Source organism: Nerophis lumbriciformis, linkage group LG19, assembly GCF_033978685.3.
Source record: "Nerophis lumbriciformis linkage group LG19, RoL_Nlum_v2.1, whole genome shotgun sequence".
Taxonomy (NCBI): Eukaryota; Metazoa; Chordata; class Actinopteri; order Syngnathiformes; family Syngnathidae; genus Nerophis; species Nerophis lumbriciformis.
This window is the reverse complement of record NC_084566.2, coordinates 44,788,632-44,807,112: the sequence shown is the minus strand read 5'-3', so window position 1 is coordinate 44,807,112 and position 18,481 is coordinate 44,788,632. Positions and strand designations below refer to the sequence as shown.

The following is an 18,481-nucleotide window of genomic DNA, read 5'->3' as shown; positions in this document are numbered from 1 at the left end:
CAGCTGTCATAACTAACTATAAGATTATCAGCTGTCATAACTAACTATAAAATGATCAGCTGTCATAACTAACTATAAGATTATCAGCTGTCATAACTAACTATAAGATGATCAGCTGTCATAACTAACTATAAGATGATCAGCTGTCATAACTAACTATAAGATTATCAGCTGTCATAACTAACTATAAAATGATCAGCTGTCATAACTAACTATAAGATTATCAGCTGTCATAACTAACTATAAGATTATCAGCTGTCATAACTAACTATAAGATGATCAGCTGTCATAACTAACTATAAGATGATCAGCTGTCATAACTAACTATAAGATTATCAACTGTCATGACTAACTATAAGATTATCAGCTGTCATAACCAACTATAAGATGATCAGCTGTCATAACTAACTATAAGATTATCAGCTGTCATAACTAACTATAAGATGATCAGCTGTCATAACTAACTATAAGATTATCAGCTGTCATAACTAACTATAAGATGATCAGCTGTCATAACTAACTATAAGATTATCAGCTGTCATAACCAACTATAAGATGATCAGCTGTCATAACTAACTATAAGATTATCAGCTGTCATAACTAACTATAAGATGATCAGCTGTCATAACTAACTATAAGATGATCAGCTGTCATAACTAACTATAAGATTATCAGCTGTCATAACTAACTATAAGATGATCAGCTGTCATAACTAACTATAAGATTATCAGCTGTCATAACTAACTATAAGCATGGCAGGCTGAAGTCTCCAACACCAAAATGTAGGACAAATGGACATTACTTAGAAAAAACTAAAGTAGGCTGTAAAAAAAAAGTGCTCTTGACAAATGTCACAGACAGTCCCATTATAAAGTGTTCATTAGCGACAGTAAGCAACTCTGATTTTCAAGGGTTAACTTCACAAATGTTGTTTGAATAGATATTTGTTTTGGTCCCAGTATTGATCCCTGGGTTACGCCACAAGATATATAAAATGCTGTAGAGATGTGTTCACCTATTGCTTCCTGTCGGTGTGTGCATGGCAAACACTAAAGTGGCCCCTCATACCCTTTTTGTTGTGTGTGGCCCTCGCTGGAATAAGTCTGGCCACTCCTGCTCTATACTGTCTAATGTTTGATTAAACATTAACCTGTTGCTAGGCAGAGTTCATAAAGTTCATGATGATCTGGAAACTATTTAGCTGGCTAATTAGAGTACATATAAAATACCTAAATGGACATACAAACAAAACATTCGCTGCCAGAATATGTCAGGGGACAAAAACATTTTTGTCATGTTTGGTTTCATTTCAAGTCACCCAACTACTTACACAATGTGTTAACCTTCCTGACGCTTCAATCTTTATCCTACGAGCCATTTGGACCATTTTATGTGTCCAACTCATAGACATCTTATAAGTAGACGCAGCATTGGCTTCTGTGACGCGAGAAATTGGGCCGCCATCTTGAAGTGGTGATGAGGACCCAGCGAGCAGCCTAAACTGACAGTTTACAGGTAGGAAACAAAGATGCTAAACTGACAGTTGACAGGTGGAAAACAAAGATGCTAAAATGACAGTTGACAGGTAGAAAACAAAGATGCTAAACTGACAGTTGACAGGTAGAAAACAAAAATGCTAAACTGACAGTTGACTGGTAGAAAACAAAGATGCTAAACTGACAGTTGACAGGTGGAAAACAAAGATGCTAAACTGACAGTTGACAGGTAGAAAACAAAGATGCTAAACTGACAGTCGACAGGTAGAAAACAAAGATGCTAAACTGACAGTCGACAGGTAGAAAACAAAGATGCTAAACTGACAGTTGACAGGTAGAAAACAAAGATGCTAAACTGACAGTTGACAGGTAGAAAACAAAGATGCTAAACTGACAGTCGACAGGTAGAAAACAAAGATGTTAAACTGACAGTTGACAGGTAGAAAACAAAGATGCTAAACTGACAGTTGACAGGTAGAAAACAAACATGCTAAACTGACAGTCGACAGGTAGAAAACAAAGATGCTAAACTGACAGTCGACAGGTAGAAAACAAAGATGCTAAACTGACAGTTGACAGGTAGAAAACAAAGATGCTAAACGGACAGTCGACAGGTAGAAAACAAAGATGCTAAACTGACAGTTGACAGGTAGAAAACAAAGATGCTAAACGGACAGTCGACAGGTAGAAAACAAAGATGCTAAACTGACAGTTGACAGGTAGAAAACAAAGATGCTAAACTGACAGTCGACAGGTAGAAAACAAAAATGCTAAACGGACAGTCGACAGGTAGAAAACAAAAATGCTAAACTGACAGTCGACAGGTAGAAAACAAAGATGCTAAACTGACAGTCGACAGGTAGAAAACAAAGATGCTAAATCGACAGTCGACAGGTAGAAAACAAAGATGCTAAACTGACAGTTGACAGGTAGAAAACAAAGATGCTAAACGGACAGTTGACAGGTAGAAAACAAAGATGCTAAACTGACAGTTGACAGGTAGAAAACAAAGATGCTAAACTGACAGTCGACAGGTAGAAAACAAAGATGCTAAACGGACAGTCGACAGGTAGAAAACAAAGATGCTAAACGGACAGTCGACAGGTAGAAAACAAAGATGCTAAACTGACAGTTGACAGGTAGAAAACAAAGATGCTAAACTGACAGTCGACAGGTAGAAAACAAAGATGCTAAACTGACAGTCGACAGGTAGAAAACAAAGATGCTAAACTGACAGTCGACAGGTAGAAAACAAAGATGCTAAATCAACAGTCGACAGGTAGAAAACAAAGATGCTAAACTGACAGTTGACAGGTAGAAAACAAAGATGCTAAACGGACAGTTGACAGGTAGAAAACAAAGATGCTAAACTGACAGTTGACAGGTAGAAAACAAAGATGCTAAACTGACAGTCGACAGGTAGAAAACAAAGATGCTAAACGGACAGTCGACAGGTAGAAAACAAAGATGCTAAACGGACAGTCGACAGGTAGAAAACAAAGATGCTAAACTGACAGTTGACAGGTAGAAAACAAAGATGCTAAACTGACAGTTGACAGGTAGAAAACAAAGATGCTAAACTGACAGTTGGCAGGTAGAAAACAAAGATGCTAAACTGTCAGTTGACTGGTAGAAAACAAAGATGCTAAACTGACAGTTGACAGGTAGAAAACAAAGATGCTAAACTGACAGTTGACAGGTAGAAAACAAAGATGCTAAACTGACAGTCGACAGGTAGAAAACAAAGATGCTAAACTGACAGTTGACAGGTAGAAAACAAAGGTGCCAAACTGACAGTCGACAGGTAGAAAACAAAGGTGCCAAACTGACAGTCGACAGGTAGAAAACAAAGATGCTAAACTGACAGTTGACAGGTAGAAAACAAAGATGCTAAACTGACAGTCGACAGGTAGAAAACAAAGATGCTAAACTGACAGTTGACAGGTAGAAAACAAAGATGCTAAACTGACAGTTGACAGGTAGAAAACAAAGATGCTAAACTGACAGTTGACAGGTAGAAAACAAAGATGCTAAACTGACAGTTGACAGGTAGAAAACAAAGATGCTAAACTGACAGTTGACAGGTAGAAAACAAAGATGCTAAACTGACAGTTGACAGGTAGAAAACAAAGATGCTAAACTGACAGTTGACAGGTAGAAAACAAAGATGCTAAACTGACAGTCGACAGGTAGAAAACAAAGATGCTAAACTGACAGTTGACAGGTAGAAAACAAAGGTGCCAAACTGACAGTCGACAGGTAGAAAACAAAGGTGCCAAACTGACAGTCGACAGGTAGAAAACAAAGATGCTAAACTGACAGTTGACAGGTAGAAAACAAAGATGCTAAACTGACAGTCGACAGGTAGAAAACAAAGATGCTAAACTGACAGTTGACAGGTAGAAAACAAAGATGCTAAACTGACAGTTGACAGGTAGAAAACAAAGATGCTAAACTGACAGTTGACAGGTAGAAAACAAAGATGCTAAACTGACAGTTGACAGGTAGAAAACAAAGATGCTAAACTGACAGTTGACAGGTAGAAAACAAAGATGCTAAACTGACAGTTGACAGGTAGAAAACAAAGATGCTAAACTGACAGTTGACAGGTAGAAAACAAAGATGCTAAACTGACAGTTGACAGATAGAAAACAAAGATGCTGAACTGACAGTTGACAGGTAGAAAACAAAGATGCTAAACTGACAGTTGACAGGTAGAAAACAAAGATGCTAAACTGACAGTTGACAGGTAGAAAACAAAGATGCTAAACTGACAGTTGACAGGTAGAAAACAAAGATGCTAAACTGACAGTTGACAGGTAGAAAACAAAGATGCTAAACTGACAGTTGACAGGTAGAAAACAAAGATACTAAACTGACAGTTGACAGGTAGAAAACAAAGATGCTAAACTGACAGTTGACAGGTAGAAAACAAAGATGCTAAACTGACAGTCGACAGGTAGAAAACAAAGATGCTAAACTGACAGTTGACAGGTAGAAAACAAAGATGCTAAACTGACAGTCGACAGGTAGAAAACAAAGATGCTAAACTGACAGTTGACAGGTAGAAAACTAAGATGCTAAACTGACAGTCGACAGGTAGAAAACAAAGATGCTAAACTGACAGTCGACAGGTAGAAAACAAAGATGCTAAACTGACAGTTGACAGGTAGAAAACAAAGATGCTAAACTGACAGTTGACAGGTAGAAAACAAAAATGATAAACTGACAGTCGACAGGTAGAAAACAAAGATGCTAAACTGACAGTCGACAGATAGAAAACAAAGATGCTAAACTGACAGTTGACAGATAGAAAACAAAGATGCTAAACTGACAGTTGACAGGTAGAAAACAAAGATGCTAATCGGACAGTCGACAGGTAGAAAACAAAGATGCTAAACTGACAGTTGACAGGTAGAAAACAAAGATGCTAAACGGACAGTTGACAGGTAGAAAACAAAGATGCTAAACTGACAGTCGACAGGTAGAAAACAAAGATGCTAAACTGGCAGTTGACAGGTAGAAAGCAAAGATGCTAAACTGACAGTTGACAGATAGAAAACAAAGATGCTAAACTGACAGTTGACAGGTAGAAAACAAAGATGCTAAACTGACAGTTGACAGGTAGAAAACAAAGATGCTAAACTGACAGTTGACAGGTAGAAAACAAAGATGCTAAACTGACAGTTGACAGGTAGAAAACAAAGATGCTAAACTGACAGTTGACAGGTAGAAAGCAAAGATGCTAAACTGACAGTCGACAGGTAGAAAACAAAGATGCTAAACTGACAGTCGACAGGTAGAAAACAAAGATGCTAAACTGACAGTTGACAGGTAGAAAACAAAGATGCTAAACGGACAGTCGACAGGTAGAAAAGAAAGATGCTAAACTGACAGTTGACAGGTAGAAAACAAAGATGCTAAACTGACAGTTGACAGGTAGAAAACAAAGATGCTAAACTGACAGTTGACAGGTAGAAAGCAAAGATGCTAAACTGACAGTTGACAGGTAGAAAACAAAGATGCTAAACTGACAGTTGACAGGTAGAAAACAAAGATGCTAAACTGACAGTTGACAGGTAGAAAACAAAGATGCTAAACTGACAGTTGACAGGTAGAAAACAAAGATACTAAACTGACAGTTGACAGGTAGAAAACAAAGATGCTAAACTGACAGTTGACAGGTAGAAAACAAAGATGCTAAACTGACAGTCGACAGGTAGAAAACAAAGATGCTAAACTGACAGTTGACAGGTAGAAAACTAAGATGCTAAACTGACAGTCGACAGGTAGAAAACAAAGATGCTAAACTGACAGTTGACAGGTAGAAAACTAAGATGCTAAACTGACAGTCGACAGGTAGAAAACAAAGATGCTAAACTGACAGTCGACAGGTAGAAAACAAAGATGCTAAACTGACAGTTGACAGGTAGAAAACAAAAATGATAAACTGACAGTTGACAGGTAGAAAACAAAGATGCTAATCGGACAGTCGACAGGTAGAAAACAAAGATGCTAAACTGACAGTTGACAGGTAGAAAACAAAGATGCTAAACGGACAGTTGACAGGTAGAAAACAAAGATGCTAAACTGACAGTCGACAGGTAGAAAACAAAGATGCTAAACTGGCAGTTGACAGGTAGAAAGCAAAGATGCTAAACTGACAGTTGACAGGTAGAAAAAAAAGATGCTAAACTGACAGTTGACAGGTAGAAAACAAAGATGCTAAACTGACAGTTGACAGGTAGAAAACAAAGATGCTAAACTGACAGTTGACAGGTAGAAAACAAAGATGCTAAACTGACAGTTGACAGGTAGAAAACAAAGATGCTAAACTGACAGTTGACAGGTAGAAAGCAAAGATGCTAAACTGACAGTTGACAGGTAGAAAACAAAGATGCTAAACTGACAGTCGACAGGTAGAAAACAAAGATGCTAAACTGACAGTTGACAGGTAGAAAACAAAGATGCTAAACGGACAGTCGACAGGTAGAAAAGAAAGATGCTAAACTGACAGTTGACAGGTAGAAAACAAAGATGCTAAACTGACAGTTGACAGGTAGAAAACAAAGATGCTAAACTGACAGTTGACAGGTAGAAAACAAAGGTGCCAAACTGACAGTCGACAGGTAGAAAACAAAGATGCTAAACTGACAGTTGACAGGTAGAAAACAAAGATGCTAAACTGACAGTCGACAGGTAGAAAACAAAGATGCTAAACTGACAGTTGACAGGTAGAAAACAAAGATGCTAAACTGACAGTTGACAGGTAGAAAACAAAGATGCTAAACTGACAGTTGACAGGTAGAAAACAAAGATGCTAAACTGACAGTTGACAGGTAGAAAACAAAGATGCTAAACTGACAGTTGACAGGTAGAAAACAAAGATGCTAAACTGACAGTTGACAGGTAGAAAACAAAGATGCTAAACTGACAGTTGACAGGTAGAAAACAAAGATGCTAAACTGACAGTTGACAGATAGAAAACAAAGATGCTAAACTGACAGTTGACAGGTAGAAAACAAAGATGCTAAACTGACAGTTGACAGGTAGAAAACAAAGATGCTAAACTGACAGTTGACAGGTAGAAAACAAAGATGCTAAACTGACAGTTGACAGGTAGAAAACAAAGATGCTAAACTGACAGTTGACAGGTAGAAAACAAAGATGCTAAACTGACAGTTGACAGGTAGAAAACAAAGATACTAAACTGACAGTTGACAGGTAGAAAACAAAGATGCTAAACTGACAGTTGACAGGTAGAAAACAAAGATGCTAAACTGACAGTCGACAGGTAGAAAACAAAGATGCTAAACTGACAGTTGACAGGTAGAAAACAAAGATGCTAAACTGACAGTCGACAGGTAGAAAACAAAGATGCTAAACTGACAGTTGACAGGTAGAAAACTAAGATGCTAAACTGACAGTCGACAGGTAGAAAACAAAGATGCTAAACTGACAGTCGACAGGTAGAAAACAAAGATGCTAAACTGACAGTTGACAGGTAGAAAACAAAGATGCTAAACTGACAGTTGACAGGTAGAAAACAAAGATGCTAAACTGACAGTTGACAGGTAGAAAACAAAGATGCTAAACTGACAGTTGACAGGTAGAAAACAAAAATGATAAACTGACAGTCGACAGGTAGAAAACAAAGATGCTAAACTGACAGTCGACAGATAGAAAACAAAGATGCTAAACTGACAGTTGACAGATAGAAAACAAAGATGCTAAACTGACAGTTGACAGGTAGAAAACAAAGATGCTAATCGGACAGTCGACAGGTAGAAAACAAAGATGCTAAACTGACAGTTGACAGGTAGAAAACAAAGATGCTAAACGGACAGTTGACAGGTAGAAAACAAAGATGCTAAACTGACAGTCGACAGGTAGAAAACAAAGATGCTAAACTGGCAGTTGACAGGTAGAAAGCAAAGATGCTAAACTGACAGTTGACAGATAGAAAACAAAGATGCTAAACTGACAGTTGACAGGTAGAAAACAAAGATGCTAAACTGACAGTTGACAGGTAGAAAACAAAGATGCTAAACTGACAGTTGACAGGTAGAAAACAAAGATGCTAAACTGACAGTTGACAGGTAGAAAACAAAGATGCTAAACTGACAGTTGACAGGTAGAAAGCAAAGATGCTAAACTGACAGTCGACAGGTAGAAAACAAAGATGCTAAACTGACAGTCGACAGGTAGAAAACAAAGATGCTAAACTGACAGTTGACAGGTAGAAAACAAAGATGCTAAACGGACAGTCGACAGGTAGAAAAGAAAGATGCTAAACTGACAGTTGACAGGTAGAAAACAAAGATGCTAAACTGACAGTTGACAGGTAGAAAACAAAGATGCTAAACTGACAGTTGACAGGTAGAAAGCAAAGATGCTAAACTGACAGTTGACAGGTAGAAAACAAAGATGCTAAACTGACAGTTGACAGGTAGAAAACAAAGATGCTAAACTGACAGTTGACAGGTAGAAAACAAAGATGCTAAACTGACAGTTGACAGGTAGAAAACAAAGATACTAAACTGACAGTTGACAGGTAGAAAACAAAGATGCTAAACTGACAGTTGACAGGTAGAAAACAAAGATGCTAAACTGACAGTCGACAGGTAGAAAACAAAGATGCTAAACTGACAGTTGACAGGTAGAAAACAAAGATGCTAAACTGACAGTCGACAGGTAGAAAACAAAGATGCTAAACTGACAGTTGACAGGTAGAAAACTAAGATGCTAAACTGACAGTCGACAGGTAGAAAACAAAGATGCTAAACTGACAGTCGACAGGTAGAAAACAAAGATGCTAAACTGACAGTTGACAGGTAGAAAACAAAAATGATAAACTGACAGTTGACAGGTAGAAAACAAAGATGCTAATCGGACAGTCGACAGGTAGAAAACAAAGATGCTAAACTGACAGTTGACAGGTAGAAAACAAAGATGCTAAACGGACAGTTGACAGGTAGAAAACAAAGATGCTAAACTGACAGTCGACAGGTAGAAAACAAAGATGCTAAACTGGCAGTTGACAGGTAGAAAGCAAAGATGCTAAACTGACAGTTGACAGGTAGAAAAAAAAGATGCTAAACTGACAGTTGACAGGTAGAAAACAAAGATGCTAAACTGACAGTTGACAGGTAGAAAACAAAGATGCTAAACTGACAGTTGACAGGTAGAAAACAAAGATGCTAAACTGACAGTTGACAGGTAGAAAACAAAGATGCTAAACTGACAGTTGACAGGTAGAAAGCAAAGATGCTAAACTGACAGTTGACAGGTAGAAAACAAAGATGCTAAACTGACAGTCGACAGGTAGAAAACAAAGATGCTAAACTGACAGTTGACAGGTAGAAAACAAAGATGCTAAACGGACAGTCGACAGGTAGAAAAGAAAGATGCTAAACTGACAGTTGACAGGTAGAAAACAAAGATGCTAAACTGACAGTTGACAGGTAGAAAACAAAGATGCTAAACTGACAGTTGACAGGTAGAAAGCAAAGATGCTAAACTGACAGTCGACAGGTAGAAAACAAAGATGCTAAACGGACAGTCGACAGGTAGAAAACAAAGATGCTAAACTGACAGTTGACAGGTAGAAAGCAAAGATGCTAAACTGACAGTTGACAGGTAGAAAACAAAGATGCTAAACTGACAGTTGACAGGTAGAAAACAAAGATGCTAAACTGACAGTTGACAGGTAGAAAACAAAGATGCTAAACTGACAGTTGACAGGTAGAAAGCAAATATGCTAAACTGACAGTTGACAGGTAGAAATCAAAGATGCTAAACTGACAGTTGACAGGTAGAAAACAAAGATGCTAAACTGACAGTCGACAGGTAGAAAACAAAGATGCTAAACTGACAGTTGACAGGTAGAAAGCAAAGATGCTAAACTGACAGTTGACAGGTAGAAAACAAAGATGCTAAACTGACAGTTGACAGGTAGAAAACAAAGATGCTAAACTGACAGTTGACAGGTAGAAAACAAGGATGCTAAACTGACAGTTGACAGGTAGAAAACAAAGATGCTAAACTGACAGTTGACAGGTAGAAAGCAAAGATGCTAAACTGACAGTTGACAGGTAGAAATCAAAGATGCTAAACTGACAGTTGACAGGTAGAAAACAAAGATGCTAAACTGACCGTTGAAAGGTAGAAAACAAAGATGGTAAACTGGCAGTTGACAGGTAGAAAACAAAGATGCTAAACGGACTGTCGACAGGTAGAAAACAAAGATGCTAAACTCACAGTTGACAGGTAGAAAACAAAGATGCTAAACTGACAGTTGACAGGTAGAAAACAACAATGCTAAACTGACAGTTGACAGGTAGAAAACAAAGATGCTAAACTGACAGTTGACAGGTAGAAAACAAAGATGCTAAACTGACAGTTGACAGGTAGAAAACAAAGATGCTAAACTGACAGTTGACAGGTAGAAAACAAAGATGCTGAACTGACAGTTGACAGGTAGAAAACAAAGATGCTAAACTGACAGTTGACAGGTATAAAACAAAGATGCTAAACTGACAGTCGACAGGTAGAAAACAAAGATGCTAAACTGACAGTTGACAGGTAGAAAACAAAGATGCTAAACTGACAGTTGACAGGAAGAAAACAAAGACGGTGTTCAAATGAGCGGACTGTTAAAAATAGGAATCTGGGGATTACTTTTCACGAGTAAGATTTAACATTAACGTACTATTGGTTGTATTTTGTGAAAAGAATGTTAGCACAGAGTTGAGAAGGAGCAAAGATCGTCAATAGTACTGAAATCGTAGCTGCTAGCAAACAAGAGTATGACCATGATAGAATTGCTTGTCAATGAAATTAATTACATTTAAAAATGTCATACTTGACTAACATAAAGTTGAAATAAATGATGAAGACTAAGATTGTAAGACAGAATTTGGTTTTATTCTGAATACAGTGAACCAGATTGGTGGTTTTAGCTGATATAAAGACTTTCAGGTGTTTATATATGTTTATGTTAAAGTATTTGGCAGACGCTTTTATCCAAAGCGACATACATCAAAAATACATATAAAACAATCAGTGTAAACATGATCATTTAAGGGAAGAATGTAATAGAAAATATCAATACAAAGTGTCAAGACAGAATAAACTCTCTGCTGCTGCAGCAACAGAGATACAGTCTATAAGATATATATACAGAGATATCTAATGTATTCATACATTGTTTATGTAGCATGTATATATAACCTAATCATATTGTTTCTTCAATTTAAAAAGAGCTGACCCTTCTCTGGGATTATATTCCCAGTTTTGATCTGGTCACTTATAGCATATAAGAATGTTCTATTACTGTTAAGCAAGCTATGAATAATAAAACATGTGTCCTTTATCATAACTACACATATGACAACAAAAACGTGTGAAAATCAGTGGTATTCTGTGAGGTAAGATGAATTAAATGCGCTGACAGTTCATTGCTCCTGCCAAATGAATTGCACTGAGTGGAGCGGATCACCACTCCAAGATGGCGGCCCCGCGTCTCGTCCGAGCCAGTAGGCAGTAGCGCTCGATGCTGCGTCTATTTATAAGATGTCTATGTCTACCACAAACACTCCAAATGATGGACAAACGTCTCCTCAGAAGAGCAATAGCTGCACATTTTCACACAGCTCAATCTCAAAATTCTAAATTTGAAATGTAAATATTTAAGCTCAGGCAACGTAATGGACAGCTAAAGTTAGCCGCTAGCTAGCAAAGCTAGCATGCTACGTGGTCTCTTGTTATCTTGTGTTTTGTTGATGGTGAACTCTTCTTTACACTTGTGAAACCCTTCAAAAGGTAAAAACAAAAAAAGCAACATTCATTATCATTGTTAAAGCAATTTTATAGTGCTAACCTTTTTTTCTTTCACTTGTAGGTCTGTTAGAAATATTGTAAATGTTACATGTTAGAATATTGGTAACGTTTCAAAATGGACTCTAGTACAGATTATTTTCTTCTAGATTATTAGTCTCAGGGTGGACTGGCTTTGACTTTTAAGGTTCCTCTGTATTTTCTTACATGTTTACATACTGTAGTTTACTTTGCTGCTGCACCAAACAACAGACTAATAACTTCATTTCCAGGCTGTAGAGCGCACTGCTTGTTAAACCACTCCCAGATGTGCAGATATGTACCGGTACAAAAGATTTTGTAAATGTTTATTTGCATACCCTAATTGTTTCCAAACGATGCATGTCACACGGCAGTAAAACGGCTGATTAAACAAAACGGAAGTCATCATCATGGACCCACTAACTGCGGAAGCTAGCTCTCCAATCAGCTAAACAAACTCAATAAGTCAACTGTGATGTTCTGGTGAATTTACAAAAACGGAAACAATACAAAAAGAATAAACCAATCAATCAATCAATGTTTATTTATATAGCCCTAAATCACAAGTGTCTCAAAGGGCTGCACAAGCCACAACGACATCCTCGGTACAGAGCCCCCAAAAGAATGCCATTGTAAGTTAATAACACAAACACTTGTAAACGTGTTAGCATATTCGCTAATGCTAATGACAATAGCTTGATTACGTTACGATAGTATGTACAAACATGCGTGAAAACACTCCCACAGACATCACACATGGGACACTTTAGTAAGTATGAATTATTTTAGTTATATTTTAAAACTTGCAAATGTTGCTTGGAGTGATAAATGAAGGACCCTTTCATGCACAGACGCTCTAGTCGAATAGTAGACAAAACGGGATATACTTCCAGCTCAAGGCGCAAAACAAAGTACATTTTCAACCAGCAGCACCTACAGTGAGTGGGACGGTATAGCTCGGTTAATAGAGCGGCCGTGCCAGCAACTTGAGGGTTCCAGGTTCGATCCCCGCTTCCGCCATCCTAGTCACTGCCATTGTGTCCTTGGGCAAGACACTTTATTTACCCACCTGCTCCCAGTGCCACCCACACTGCTTTAAATGTAACTTAGATATTGGGTTTCACAATGTAAAGCGCTTTGAGTCACTTGAGAAAAAAGCGCTATATAAATATAATTCACTTCACTGAGCAAACACATCCAAAAGATGGCACCATAGCACAAACAATAACACCTTCTCAGTGTCTCCGTCTGTGTTTTATGACAACTATTTGTTGAATACAAAACGTTATGGCCGTTGGCACAAAAAAAAAAACATAAATTAGCCGCACAGTCTTATAAGCTGCAGGGTTCAAAGTGTTGGAAAAAAGCAGTGGCTTATAGTCCGGGCAATACGGTAAGTGCACTGCAAAAAGTGAAATGTAAGTAAGATGAAATATGTCAAATAAGGCTGATATTTGCTTATTTTCTGTCTGATAAGATCATTCTTCTCACTAAGCAGATTTGATGTTAGAGTCTTTTACTTGTTTGAAGTGTTTTGCTCCTAAATGATCTCAGTAAGATATTACAGCTTGTTGCTGAGATGTGATGACCTATATTGAGTAAAACATGCTTGAAACTAGAATATCAAGTGTTGTGTCATCAACACTCACAAGTATAAAACTACTTTTTGGGGCGGCATAGCTCGGTTGGTAGAGTGGCCGTGCCAGCGACTTGAGGGTTGCAGGTTTGATTCCCGCTTCCGCCATCCTAGTCACTGCCGTTGTGTCCTTGGGCAAGACACTTTACCCACCTGCTCCCAGTGCCACCCACACTGCTTTAAATGGAACTTAGATATTGAGTTTCACTATGTAAAGCGCTTTGAGTCACTAGAGAAAAAAAGCTATATAAATATACTTCACTTCACTTTTTTTAAGTAATCATTTCTTATTTCAAGCTTGAAATAAAAAATCATGACTTTGACACAATTGTGTCTCATAATTAAAACAGATGACAGCCAAATGGACTTAGCTGTTTTATTTTCAATGAAACAATATAAAATATGTACTCATATAGTAGTACAGTTGGCACAGTACAGTAAACTGACAGTTAATATTTAAACATTTAACGTGACATTTCTAGCTATTTTGAACAGAAATAGTTCATGCACATTCAGATGAATTCTTTAAAATTATAATGAAACATTTTTTGGCCGGGGGCCGGGCTATATATATATATATATATATACATATATATATATACATGTATATATACATATATATATATATACGTGTATATATGTATATGTATATATATGTGTATATATATATACATATATATATATATTCCTCGCGCACTAATTGACTGAAAGAGCACGCACTTGGCGCGATGATGTCATGTTATCCATGGAAAAATGCATTTTTAGACAATATGATTTGCCTGAGCGGCTAGGAGACCCCGAGAGTAACAAGCGCTTGCCTTGTTGCCTTTCCATTAAGAACAATAAACTAGTTTTTAGTATAAGTTTGCTGGTTTCAAGAAATGTAATATCATTATGTCAAGATAATGGCACTAGCATTTACTTCATTTAAGAATATAATATATAAAACGGTCTCATATTTTTTTTTCTACCAAGAAAAGTGCACTTGTTATTAGTGAGAATATACTTATTTTAAGCTATTTTGGGTTCATTGAGGTTAGCTAATTTGACTTGTTTTGGAAAGTCTTGACAAGCCACATTTTCTTGTTCTATTAGCAGATAATTTTGCTTAGTTCTAATAAAATACCCCTCATTTTTGTATTCTTTTTTCTTGTTTTTGAACACTGACTTTTTGCAGTGTGTAGAATACATTTTAAGCACTTTTATGTACTTTGTGCAATTGTCTTTTTTCTTCCTGTGGGGTCATGTGTCTATTTGCTGCGATACGTGTGAAAGTGTGCGCCGACTTCCAAGGTCTGCGCTCTGAAGCGTGTACCTGCAAATGCAGCTAAATGTATCTGCTTAATCAGATCTGGTGTACAACTTCAAGTCAAGGTGGGGATGAAACAAACATGGTGGAGCATAAAGATGATTAACAAGTAGTGTGGATGCTAAAGAGAGGACATCCTTGTTGGCATGATCCTCCAACCACAAAGGCATGCTGTGTGTGTGTGTGCGTGTGTGTGCGTGTGCGTGTGCGTGTGTGTGTGTGTGTGTGTGTGTGTGTGTGTGTGTGTGTGTGTGAGGGAGATAAAAGACATGTTGTGTGTTCCACTCTGGAATGTGTTGCTTGTCATTGAGACGGTCGTCTACACTGATGCTTGTGTTGCAGCCTGCTGGTCGGGGCTCCCAAAGCCAGCGCCTTGAATCGTCAAATAGCCAAAGTGACGGGCGGCCTCTTCAGCTGTGACATGAGCTCGTCCTCTCAAGGCTGCGACCGAGTGAACTTTGACAATGAAGGTAAGACACAGCACACGTGCACCTGCTTTCTGCTAACCACTGGTGTTGAAACGGCTGTGCAGAGGACATCAAAAAGGAGAGCAAGGAGAACCAGTGGATGGGGGTGACAGTAAAGAGTCAGGGGCCAGGAGGCAAGGTGGTGGTAAGTTGACTTTGGAGCCAACGTCAACAACACGGCTGTGACAGTAAGTGTGTTACCCCCACCTAGACATGTGCCCATCGATACCAGCGCAGGAGCAATGTGAAGACCAAGCTTGAATCCCGAGACATCATTGGCCGCTGCTATGTGCTGAGTCAGGATTTGAAAATCAACTCCGATTCAAGCGACGAGGGAGGAAATTGGCACTTCTGTGACAGCCGGCCACGAGGACACGAGATGTTTGGTTCCTGCCAGCAGGGCCTCTCAGCCACTTTCGACAAGGACTACCACTACATCATCTTCGGGGCTCCTGGAGCATACAACTGGAAAGGTGTGATGTACCATTTTACTGTCAGACATACTGTAAACCCCATATGGTGTAGTGGTCTTGTACAATCTTACTGTCCCACATACTGTAAACCCCATATGGTGTAGTGGTCTTGTACCATCTTACTGTCAGACAAACTGTAAACCCCATATGGTGTAGTGGTCTTGTACCATCTTACTGTCAGACATACTGTAAACCCCATATGGTGTAGTGGTCTTGTACCATCTTACTGTCCCACATACTGTAAAACCCATATGGTGTAGTGGTCTTGTACCATCTTACTGTCCCACATACTGTAAACCCCATATGGTGTAGTGGTCTTGTAGCATCTTACTGTCCCACATACTGTAAACCCCATATGGTGTAGTGGTCTTGTACCATCTTACTGTCAGACATACTGTAAACCCCATATGGTGTAGTGGTCTTGTACCATCTTACTGTCCCACATACTGTAAACCCCATATGGTGTAGTGGTCTTGTACCATCTTACTGTCAGACATACTGTAAACCCCATATGGTGTAGTGGTCTTGTACCATCTTACTGTCAGACATACTGTAAACCCCATATGGCATAGTGGTCTTGTACCATCTTACTGTCAGACATACTGTAAACCCCATATGGTGTAGTGGTCTTGTACCATCTTACTGTCCCACATACTGTAAACCCCATATGGTGTAGTGGTCTTGTACCATCTTACTGTCAAACATACTGTAAACCCCATATGGTGTCGTGGTCTTGTACCATCTTATTGTCCCACATACTGTAAACCCCATATGGTGTAGTGGTCTTGTACCATCTTACTGTCCCACATACTGTAAACCCCATATGGTGTAGTGGTCTTGTACCATCTTATTGTCCCACATACTGTAAACCCCATATGGTGTAGTGGTCTTGTACCATCTTACTGTCCCACATACTGTAAACCCCATATGGTGTAGTGGTCTTGTACCATCTTACTGTCAGACATACTGTAAACCCCATATGGTGTAGTGGTCTTGTACCATCTTACTGCCCCACATACTGTAAACCCCATATGGTGTAGTGGTCTTGTACCATCTTACTGTCAAACATACTGTAAACCCACCCCTATGACCATCTGCTGTCCTAGGGTTACACCAGATGTTTCTGTGGTAGCCTCCCAGAGAAACATCTGTCCTAGGGTTATACCAGATTTTTCTGTGGGACGCTACCACAGAAACATCTGTCCTAGGGTTTTACCAGATGTTTCTGTGGGACGCTACCACAGAAACATCTGTCCTAGGGTTATACCAGATGTTTCTGTGGTAGCGTCCCACAGAAACATCTGTCCTAGGGTTATACCAGATGTTTCTGTGGTAGCGTCCCACAGAAACATCTGTCCTAGGGTTATACCAGATGTTTCTGTGGTAGCCTCCCAGAGAAACATCTGTCCTAGGGTTATACCAGATGTTTCTGTGGTAGCGTCCCACAGAAACATCTGTCCTAGGGTTTTACCAGATGTTTCTGTGGTAGCGTCCCACAGAAACATCTGTCCTAGGGTTACACCAGATGTTTCTGTGGTAGCGTCCCACAGAAACATCTGTCCTAGGGTTATACCAGATATTTCTGTGGTAGCGTCCCACAGAAACATCTGTCCTAGGGTTACACCAGATGTTTCCGTGATAGCGTCCCACAGAAACATCTGTCCTAGGGTTACACCAAATGTTTCCGTGGTAGCGTCCCACAGAAACATCTGTCCTAGGGTTACACCAGATGTTTCTGTGGTAGCGTCCTACAGAAACATCTGTCCTAGGGTTATACCAGATATTTCTGTGGTAGCGTCCCACAGAAAACATCTGTCCTAGGGTTACACCAGATATTTCTGTGGTAGCGTCCCACAGAAACATCTGTCCTAGGGTTACATTAGATGTTTCTGTGGTAGTGTCCCACAGAAACATCTGTCCTAGGGTTATACCAGATGTTTCTGTGGTAGCGTCCCACAGAAACATCTGTCCTAGGGTTACACCAGATATTTCTGTGGTAGCGTCCCACAGAAACATCTGTCCTAGGGTTACATTAGATGTTTCTGTGGTAGCGTCCCACAGAAACATCTGTCCTAGGGTTATACCAGATGTTTCTGTGGTAGCGTCCCACAGAAACATCTGTCCTAGGGTTACACCAGATGTTTCCGTGGTAGCGTCCCACAGAAACATTTGTCCTAGGGTTATACCAGATGTTTCTGTGGTAGCGTCCCACAGAAACATCTGTCCTAGGGTTACATCAGATGTTTCCGTGGGACGCTACCACGGAAACATCTGTCCTAGGGTTACACCAGATGTTTCTGTGGTAGCGTCCCACAGAAATATCTGTCCTAGGGTTATACCAGATGTTTCTGTGGTAGTGTCCCACAGAAACATCTGTCCTAGGGTTACATCAGATGTTTCCGTGGGACGCTACCACGGAAACATCTGTCCTAGGGTTTTACCAGATGTTTCTGTGGTAGCGTCCCACAGAAACATCTGTCCTAGGGTTACACCAGATGTTTCTGTGGTAGCGTCCCACAGAAACTTGCAGAAAAAGCAAACCGAACATAACTTTTTGGCAATTTAGAAAAAGATGAACTCTGATTTCCACAACTATTGAGTTTTCCTTGTATGCAAAAATACTAAAAGACAAATAAGTAATTTTGAAAGTCTGTAGTAGAGTTGTATGGTATACTGGTACCAGTATAGTGTCATGGTACTAATGAATCAAAAATGGTACTATACTCAGCACGTCGTAGTCA

General features: G+C 39.1%; 1 protein-coding gene across 7 annotated transcripts in view; it reads left to right on the top strand.

The window, feature by feature from the left end:
* The window catches only part of LOC133618395 (integrin alpha-6-like), an 85,621-nt gene that overhangs the window by 32,969 nt on the left and 34,171 nt on the right, over positions 1-18,481 (top strand). For all 7 annotated transcript variants that reach the window (XM_061978716.1, XM_061978715.2, XM_061978720.2 and 4 more), the window contains 3 exons: positions 15,143-15,270; positions 15,333-15,412; positions 15,479-15,740. In XM_061978716.1, coding sequence (XP_061834700.1) covers positions 15,143-15,270; positions 15,333-15,412; positions 15,479-15,740 — 470 coding nt within the window. The remainder of the gene's footprint in view (positions 1-15,142; positions 15,271-15,332; positions 15,413-15,478; positions 15,741-18,481) is intronic.